Consider the following 9566-nt stretch of genomic DNA (forward strand, 5'->3'; position numbering starts at 1 on the left):
GTATCCAGCAGGATGTCAATGAAGAAGGTGTAGCTTTCCGCAGGGATGTTCCCCTTAGCCAGGAATACCTTGTTGTAGCTACCCTCCATGAGGTACTGCCAAGGCCAACAGAAAAGAGGAAGAGGATGGAGTGGCACAGGCTTTCCTTGCTCCCTTGGTGCCTCCCAATCCCTGCTCTACCATAACACCCTTGCTTCTCCACTTCCAAGAAGCACCACCTGGCTTACACACTCACCCTGGCAGCCTCCTCTAAACTGGCATCTAACCTCCAATTATAAGGGGAGAAGGAGGTATATTGGCTTCCACTCCCTATACATCTCAACTGCTGGCCCACGGGCCACTCGGCCGCCCTTCTCACAGCTTAGTCCTCTGCAGGCCTCAGCTCCCATGCCTCACCCATGACTTACTTGTCTTCTTCCACAGTCTTCTTTGCTGTCTTTTTTTTTTTTTTTAATATTTTTATTACATATTTTCCTCAGTTATATTTTGCTGTCTTTTAAACATGGCAGGACATTTGTTTGTGCCTCAGGACACAAACTGCCTCTGCCAGATGACCTCTTAGCCCTTTCAGAGCCTCTCTGATCCCTCCCAGGCCCAGGTCCCCATAACAATGCCTCACATCCCACACAGGTAACTCATTCTTTTGGTACCTATCTGCCTGCACACTTCATGGATTCTAGATTAGGGGTTTCATCTGTTTGATCTGCCTTAACATGAAAACCTTTCTTGGTGCCTGGCACATGTATGTTTTGCTGGTTAAGAGTTGGTGAGCCAGGCAGTGGTGGCGCACGCCTTTAATCCCAGCACTTGGGAGGCAGAGGCAGGCAGATTTCTGAGTTCAAGCCTGGTCTATAGAGTGAGTTCCAGGACAGCCAAGGCTATACAGAGAAACCCTGTCTCAAAAAAAAAAAACAAAAACAAAAACAAAAACAACAACAAAAAAAAGTTGGTGGATTGAAAATGGCTGATCATTCTTCCAGGAAACCCTCCCAAAGTCTAAACTGGTATCACCCACCTCACCCAGGATCTCCCTTCCCCTGCCCAGCCTTACTTGCTCGAGGGACACAGGGTGTTTGATGTAGACATTGGTCTGGATGTCCTTGGCAGGTAATCGTTCTAATTCTGTGTGGAACTCAGCCACTCGGTTCTGAGATAGCAGGAAGAGGAGATTGAGGCCCAGGAGCTGGTGCATATAGGCTGACTCGGGAAGCTGTTCTCTGTGAGCCAGGGAGCGGGAAGAAACCAAAGTTAAAAGGTACTGGGGAGCTAACCAAGTTCCTCACCCACCTTCCAGAATCCTTACAAGTACTTGCAGAAGTTCAGACAAGTTAGGTACGGAGAGGCAAAAGAAGCCACAAGCCATATGGACCAAGCATATATGGACTACAGTGATTCAGCCTATTTCCCATCTGCTAAACAGTTGTCACTAGGTATCCACACCATAAAGGCAAGTTCAGCAAACATAAGTGAATTAAATGGTCTATCATATGTAAAGCCATAAGAATAGCATCCAGAGGCTAGACACTCAGTAAGCAGAGTGAACAAATGAACAAAACTTTTGGTTCAATCCCCAGCATTTCATAAATAAGACATGGGGTACACACCTGTAATCCCAGTCACTTGGAGGTACAGGGAGGAGTATCCAAAGTTCAAGATCGGAAGGGCTACAACACAACTGAGTTCTCAGCCGGCTTGGGGCACATAAGGCATAGCCTCAAAGAACAACAGCTGGGGGCAGCTGGGGGGGCTGGAGAGATGACTCTACTCTTCAAGAGGTCCTGAGTTCAATTCCCAGCAACCACAGGGTGGCTCACAACCATCTGTAATGGGATCTGATGCCTCTGGTGTGTCTGAAGACAGTGACAGTGTACTCACATACATAAAATAAATCTTAAAAAAACAAAACAAAACAACAACAGCTGGGTATTGTGGCCCACGCTGTTAATCCCAGCACTCTGGAGGCAGAGAGTCAGGTGGATCTCCAGGCCAGCCAAAGCTACACAGAAACAAAACAAACAAAACCACAAAAAACCCACAACAAACAAACCAGCAGGGGGCAGCACTACATATCATCTCCGGGTGTAGGCAGGTGGACCACCTTGAACCCTGTCTCAAACAAAATAAAACCACCTGCAAAGTGTGAAGCAAGGTAGCATCCTATTGGCTGTTATAGATACGTCAGCTAGAGGGACAATGAAGGGGTAACTCAGAGCCACACTGGGTAGAGGGGACATAGTATGGGACTAGATAAGGGAAAACAGATTGGAGGGGCTGAAGAGATGGCTCAGCAGTTAAGAGCACTAGATGCTTGAAGAGCTCTGCACTTTCAGAAGTCCTGAGTTCAATTCCCAGCACCCATGTGGCAGCTCCCAACCATCTGTAATGGGATCCCACGCATTCCTCTGGTGTTCAGACATACAAGCAGACAGAGCACCCATATACATGGAAATACATCAATAAAATAAAACCGCTTAGAAACTTACAGAACCAGACTACATAAACCCAGGCTCAAGATCTCTAATCTTCTGGCCCCCCCAGCTTCTGGGGACAGAGCTAAGAATGGCAATGGTTCTCAGGTGAAGAAGCCAACTGAGGAAGCCAGAGATCCAAGGAACTACCCACTCCTGCTCCAGTCCCCACCCTAGAGGGCCCAGCCTCACTTGTAATCAAAGTAGTAGCATTTGAGCTGGGCCATGTAGCGCTCGAAGGAGGGAATGTCTTTGCACAGGATGCTCCACTGGGCCCCGATCTCCAGAATGTCACCTGTGAGTAAGGGGACAGGGGCTCTCAGGTGGTGGCTGGAATCCCTCCTGGGATCCCCACTACAGTCATTCCTACAATGACCCCAGGCCCATCACCCTCCACCAACCCTAGTGACACTCACGGGCCAGAATGAGTTGCTGTTTAGTCAGTTTGGTCCCCGTGGTTGGCAGGAAATTGAGCTCCAGCAGAACCAACTGAGGGGGAAGGAATGAGGACGAGATTTCAAATATAGATTACTTACGTTCTCTGGACTTTTATGTTCTGACTTGGAAAAGCTTGCATGCATCCTAACCCACACAACTGCCATGACTATTAGTGGAGTCAGACCTTGTAAAGCAAACACCACAGGGCCCAAGAACACGGAGCGTACCAATTGGATTACCTCATCTTATAAATATTAGTAACTCCACTGAGAAACACTAGGCACTTGGTGCCTGACCCAGGGGGATCATGGGATGGGGAGTCGCCCATGACCTCAATTCTTCCTGTTGCTATATTTAGCTTGTTTTAGGTTTCTCTCTTAAGACAGCATCTTCCCAGGCAGGCCAATCTGGTCTAGAACTGGAGAGCCTGGTGTGAGCCTCTCGAGTGCTAGGATTACAAGTGTAGGACATCGTGTCCAGCCATTATACTCAGGTCTGGGAAGACCTTCTCCACCACAGTGTGCCCGAGAAGGGGTAACAAGGAATGGGGGGCACTCCTTTTCCCCTTCTCCCGCAGTCCATCCCAGACACCGTTCCTTAGTAAACTTTGGAACCTAACACATATTTTGTTGTTGTTTACTTATTAATATTATTATAATATATATATTTTGAGACGAAGTCTATGTAGCCCAGCCTCCTCAAACTCGCTACTGAAGAAGACCAGGCTGGCCTTCTATCCCCGAGTGTGTTTACAACCGAAACGCGTGCTCTTCTAGGTTCGTTTGGGCTTCAAACTGTTCCTGTTGCCCCTCTTCACACAGGTGTTTCCTAACCTCTGCTCCCTCACAGCTTACCTGGGCTTTATTTACCACACATTCCCTCAACGTCCCGTCACCTCAGACTTATTCTTTTCACTATCTCCCCGTTTGTCACTGAGCCCACTCCTTCCTGCCTCCCTCCAAGTAACAAAGCTCGAACCATCTCGTTCGATTCTGCCAGAACCAATCTTCCCATCATCACTCCCTTACCGCCACCTCAGGGGCCGAACTTCGCTCTTCCCATTCCTCGGCCCGCTCTACCAGCCTCGATCTCCCGTCTGTCACCTTCCCCCAGGCATTAGGCATCTAGGACCCGGCGACCTCTTACCTTCAGGCGGCCCAGTTCTTCTCCACATTTACTAAGGTTCGGGCTCTTCCGGTTCCACTCGTCCTTGAGTTGCTCGTACATGCCGGCCGCTGCCTGCAGGATCCCGCCCGAGGTGGCCGCGGGTCCGGAGCTCGAGACGGTGGTCGACCCGTTCACCGTAGCCGCTGTGGCCGCCATCTTCCGTGATGCGGCAAGCCGCCGACCCGACTTACGGCAGCGACGCCGGGCAATGGACTCCCGGCGGAAATGAGGCCGGGAGGTGGAGCCCAAAGCTGGAGGCGGAGCTACCACGGCCAGCTTCCGCCCCCCACGGGAGGAGCGCCTCGGCTCTCCTCGGGGTGTCTTCGCAGCCCGGCCCTTAATGAACATGCCGCAGCTCCGCCTCTGCTATCATTCAAAATGGCGAACGGAAGTCCGTTCGCTCCAACTGAAAACAATACCCACAATGTCCCGCCCACCTGTTGTCACCAAGGCCGCCCTCGCTGGCTTCGGCCTGTGGAATGTCCATCTTAAGGGTACCGCCTCTACGTCGAGAGGTGGCGATGTGGAGCCATTTGGAAAACTGTCAGGTGTCACTACATAGGCAGGCTGAGAGAGGACTAGCAGGTGGGATTTAAGATTAGGACGTTCGTGTTTATCAGAGCATCATTCTTCCACGTTTTTTTCAGACTCTTTAAAAAGATTTATTTATTCATTTTATGTATATAAGTACACTGTGGCTGTCTTCAGACACACCAGAAGAGGGTATTTGATCCCTTTATGGATGATTGTGAGCCACCATGTGGTTGCTGGGAATTTTAGTCAGGGCTTCTGGAAGAGCAGTCAGTGCTCTTAACCACTGAGCCATTTCTCTTATTTCCTTTTTTTCTTATTTTTGAAATTAAAATAGAATTACAGACCGAGCTTTGAGGTTCACGCTTTTAATCCCAGCACTTGGGATGCAGAGGCAGGCAGATCTCTAAGTTCAAGGCCAGCCTGGTCTACAGGCCTCTGTGTGTGTGTGTGTGTGTGTGTGTGTGTGTGTGTGTGTGTGTGTGCATGCATGTGCCCATGTTGAGGTCAGAGGACAGCTTCACAGAGTCCGCTCTCTCTTTAGATCTTATAAGGCTTGGGGATCAAACCCAGGTTGTCAGACTTGAGAGCTCCTTTATCTGCTGTGCCATCTTGAAAATAAAAGATTCTGATATTCTGACAGTTAACTACAGCTGTGCTGGTACAAACCAAGCAGACATGAGCCTTTCTGAGGACTCAGGACTGATTCTGAAATGAGGCTTTATTAGGGTCTGAATGAGACATGAACATTCTAGCAAACCAGAAAGTCCTGGGTAGGTGGCAGGCTGCATTCCCATGAGGAGAGGCCTAAGGGTTCATGAGGAAGAGTACAGACCAGGGACTCAGGCCACCTATGCTCTCTTAGCTTGAACATTGTCCTCTTTGGTACCTGGTCTGGAGGGACCCTCAAAACTTCCCTCTGAGCTGTGAGAATGGAGGGTGAAGCCCCCAGAAGAGGAGGAAGATAAATAGGTCTCTGGTGCCATCATGTTCTTAATCTTCCAGCGTAATGAGACCCAGGCCTTCACTATGNGAGGCCACAGGAGGCAGAACAGGATGTAGAAGACAACCAGGGCTATAAAGAAGCTGGTAGACACCTGCAAGCCCAGTACAACAGTCACAAGGGGTCGGGGTTGGGGTATAGTAGTAGGTGAACCCCCTGCCCACCCAGTAAGGAAGCCTTTGGCTGCCACTCACCATAANAATGAAGGAGGACCGCNTGCTGCTGAGTGGTAGCCCATGGATGTGCACTATAAAGGTGAGCTTGTAGTCACAGTATGTGCTATTGTCTACACCTCTGGTGAGGGAATGGAGTCCAGGATTGAGTTAAATGTCAAGGAACAATCTCAGCACACTGCATCCCCACCCTCAACACACACCTAGGCTATAAGCCTGGCTTACCTATTGCTCACTAACAACTTGAAGAAGAACTCAGGTGGGTAGATGCTTTGGGGGANGATGTCATANCANGGGGAGTTCTCCAANCACAGCCACCTACAAGTCCAAAAGTTGACAGCTGTAGCACCTACACTCCAGGGGAAACACTAATTTCTCCAATCTGCCTGCTGCTTGGTGACTATGGTGCTTCAGACTGAACTTGGGGCCTCATGAGAGTTAGACAAGCATTCTACTGCTGGGCCAAGACTCAACTCATTGCAGTACTGCAGGCAAGTGTCCTCCCACGGAGCCACACTTCCAGTCTCTAGTCTCAGAGAGTAACGTTGTCTGAGCACCAGCCACCAAGCAGGCTGGCTGCTCAGTTGCTACCTGCTGCCTCCATCTGCCAACTGACCTAGATGTTGGACTAAATACCTACTGTGTGCCACCTTCATCCCACAAGTACAGTCTGGACACCAGCTAAGTACAGACTCACATCTTTTATCACCAATTCCCTCTTGTCCATTATTCAATAAACCCAGATGGAACATGGTCTTGGGTGCAGTTGGTTAATTTGTCCATCTTGAAGGGGAAGTTTCTGGCTGTATTGTATGATGCTGAAGCATCTGAGAACCCTTATTACAAGTAGATTTAAAAAAATCTAAGCCCTGGGCTGTCGAGATGGCTCAGTGGCTAAGAGCACTGACTGCTCTACTGAACGTTCTGAGTTCAAATCCAGAAACCACATGGTGGCTCACAACCATCTGTAATAAGATCTGACACCCTCGGCCGTGGCGGCCATCTTCTAGTAACTAGCCAACATGATGAACACAAAGGGAAAGAGGAGAGGCATCTGGGATATGTTCTCTAGGGCTTTGAGGAAACATGGTGTTGTTCCTTTGGCCACAGACATGGGAATCTACAAGAAGGGTGATATTGTAGACATCAAGGGAATGGGCACTGTTCAAAAAGGAATGCCCCGGGTTAGAGAGATGGCTCAGTGGTTAAGAGCACTGACTGCTCTTCCAGAGGTCCTGAGTTCAATTCCCAGCAACCACATGGTGGCTCACAACCATCTATAACTGATCTGATGTCCTCTTCTGGTGTGTCTGAAGACAGCTACAGTGTACTCATGTGCATACAATAAATAAAATCTTAAATTAAAAAAATCTAAGCCTAGAACTAGAGAGATAGTTCAGCAGTCAAGAGCACTGACTGCTTTTCCAGAGGTCCTGAATTCATTTTCCCAGCAAACACATGGTGGCTCACAACCATCTGTAATGGGATACGATCCCACCTCTGGTGTGTCTGAAGACAGTGACAGTGTACCCACATACATGAAATAAATAAATCCTAAAAAAAGAAAGAAAGAAAGAAAAAAACCTAAGCCTACACATTTGCTGCCTTATGTTTTTCTTTCATCGAGTTAGAAACGGTTTTCAAGCCCCTGCATACTAATTAGGTCCTCTATAGTTTCTTCATTTGTTAACATCTCCACTTAGCTGTCAATGAACTCTGACCATGAGTTAACTTGTTCCTTCTTCATTTTTAAAATGTTATTTTGTGTCTATCCAAATTGTGCTATAGACAGGTCCTCCAGGAGACAGAGACAGGCTCTGAGTGGCCAGGACCAAAATGTGAGGAGGTAGATATGCAGGCAGAGGGTCAGGGAAGGTTGTGGAGGTTCAGGCTAAGGCTCAGGGTGGGAAAGGCATGTGAGAGTTCAGAGGGATTGACTGCCCATCTTGGGGAAAAAAGGGCATGGCTGAGCCCTCCTGAAAGAAGGAGCATGTGATCTAAGGCTGCAAGGCAGAGTAAAAGGCCCCAGACTTCCAGGAGAGCCTCTTTCTACGAAGGAGAGCCCTCCTTTGGAAACACTAATACGGTTAAGGTGACTATCTGGGAAGCCTCTTAGAGACAAACACAAAAGCTTGTGCAAAGGGCAGATCGATAACCCCCACATTTCAGAAGTAGGACAATCATGATTTTAAGGATAGGTGGAGCCACATAGTGAGACTCTGTGTAAAACAAAAATACCAGGGTGAGGGAGCAGGGGAAATAACAGCACGGGGGGAGGGGAGCCATTCAGTAGGTAGAAGGCTTGCCTGGCATACACCAAGCTCCGGGTTGGAAACTCAGACCCCCCATAAACCTGTGTGGGAGACTCAGAGGAACAAGGTCATCCTCAACTACACAGTGAATTCAAGGCTAGCCTAGAGGGTGGAGCTCTCAGGACCTGCACTCACTCGACTCCAGGGCTCTNNTGNGACATTATGTAGAACTTTTTGTCCTCGGTGGTCCTTTCGACCTTTGTTTTCCAGATGAGGCTATTCGTTCTATGCAGGCCCATATAAAGTCAAAGTGGGTTAAGAGCAGAAATACTTCTCAGCACCTAAGGGTGGGGACCTAGTGGGTGGGGCAGGATTGTGGAACCCTAGACATTACTGTCTAAGGCACCTTGAGTGTAGTTTGCAGAAAGAGTCCCCTGCATAACTGGAAGTGGGAGGGGTGACCCTACACATCAGACCCACCAACTGTGGACTGGGGTCCCCAAGGGATTACGTGTCCAGCGGGCTGTTGTAACGGAAGATTTCTTCCTCTGTGTAGTCTCTGATGGTGTCCAGTGTGCGACCACCACCCACCACCTTCAGCACGTAACTAAAGAATGCAGAGGTAAATATGGATCAAGTAGAGTCTTGAACATCTCCCTCTCCCACTGCCAAGTATCCCAAACCAGCAACCAGTCTCTCCTCACCTGCCCAAGAAACTGCCAGAGTCTCCAGTCACCAAGTCTTGGACTAAGAAGAAGGGCTGGAATACTGTGGATAGGGAAGGAGAACAGGGGAGGAAGACATTAGCTTTGTCCAAAGAGGAACGGAAGAAGAGTGGAGGGGACTCCAGGTTAGGGCAAAAAGTGGTGGTGCTGTGGTAGGAGGGGACAAGTGAGGGAGGACAAAATGGCCAGGACAGGAGGGCAGTAAATCTGAGAGAAGGGATGGAACACACAGTCACGAAACAGGAAGCATGGCATCTCGGTGTCTTTAATCACACAGTCCAAATAGTGCTTGTTTATCTCCTCGGAATGCTTAATCGTGTAGGAGACATCAAAGGCCAAGCGCTTGCCAGGAGGACAGCCGATGAATATTGGTACCAGCCTGATACCCTGGGTGAGAAAAAGACCTCCTGCTGGGGAGTGGCCAGATTGCTTTGAAGGAGCATCAAGAAAAACACCCCTCTAAAAACACACAGTGGCACCCCCCACCCACACTGGCATGGTTGGTTGGCCACACTGCAGTCTATTACCAAATTCTTACCACCTGCCTGCTTTTCCTTTCCAGTGCTAAGCTTGGAGCCAGGGCCTCCTCCAAGTACTAAGCAAGCAAACTACCCCTGAGCTACATTGCCAGCCCCTGTTTGACTTGGTCTGTTTGCTTTTGTTTTGTTGTGGTGGTGGTGGTGGTTGTTTAAATGTATGAGTGCTCTGTCTGTCTGTACTCCTGCATGCCAGAAGAGAGCAATAGATGGTTATGAGCCACTCTGTAGGTCCTGGGACTTGAACTCAGGACCTCTGTATCAGCAGCCATC

At 49.0% G+C, this 9566-nt stretch overlaps 2 protein-coding genes across 2 annotated transcripts in view; both read right to left on the minus strand.

Moving 5' to 3' along the window:
* Positions 1-4459, minus strand: part of Psmd8 (proteasome 26S subunit, non-ATPase 8) — a 6175-nt gene extending 1716 nt beyond the window's left edge. The window contains exons 1-5 of the mRNA XM_021166189.2: positions 4053-4459; positions 2885-2957; positions 2661-2763; positions 1052-1217; positions 3-95 (exon numbers count right to left, since the gene is read on the minus strand). Of these exons, the coding sequence (XP_021021848.1) occupies positions 3-95; positions 1052-1217; positions 2661-2763; positions 2885-2957; positions 4053-4421 (804 nt within the window). The 5' untranslated portion in view covers positions 4422-4459. The remainder of the gene's footprint in view (positions 1-2; positions 96-1051; positions 1218-2660; positions 2764-2884; positions 2958-4052) is intronic.
* Positions 4460-5446: 987 nt separating this feature from the next.
* Positions 5447-9566, minus strand: part of Catsperg (cation channel sperm associated auxiliary subunit gamma) — a 545789-nt gene continuing 541669 nt past the window's right edge. Inside the window, 7 exon segments of the mRNA XM_029479260.1 lie at positions 5447-5701; positions 5802-5901; positions 6006-6098; positions 8228-8317; positions 8544-8639; positions 8737-8800; positions 8988-9144. Of these exon segments, the coding sequence (XP_029335120.1) occupies positions 5447-5701; positions 5802-5901; positions 6006-6098; positions 8228-8317; positions 8544-8639; positions 8737-8800; positions 8988-9144 (855 nt within the window).

Source organism: Mus caroli, chromosome 7 (assembly GCF_900094665.2).
Source record: "Mus caroli chromosome 7, CAROLI_EIJ_v1.1, whole genome shotgun sequence".
NCBI classification, from domain to species: Eukaryota; Metazoa; Chordata; class Mammalia; order Rodentia; family Muridae; genus Mus; species Mus caroli.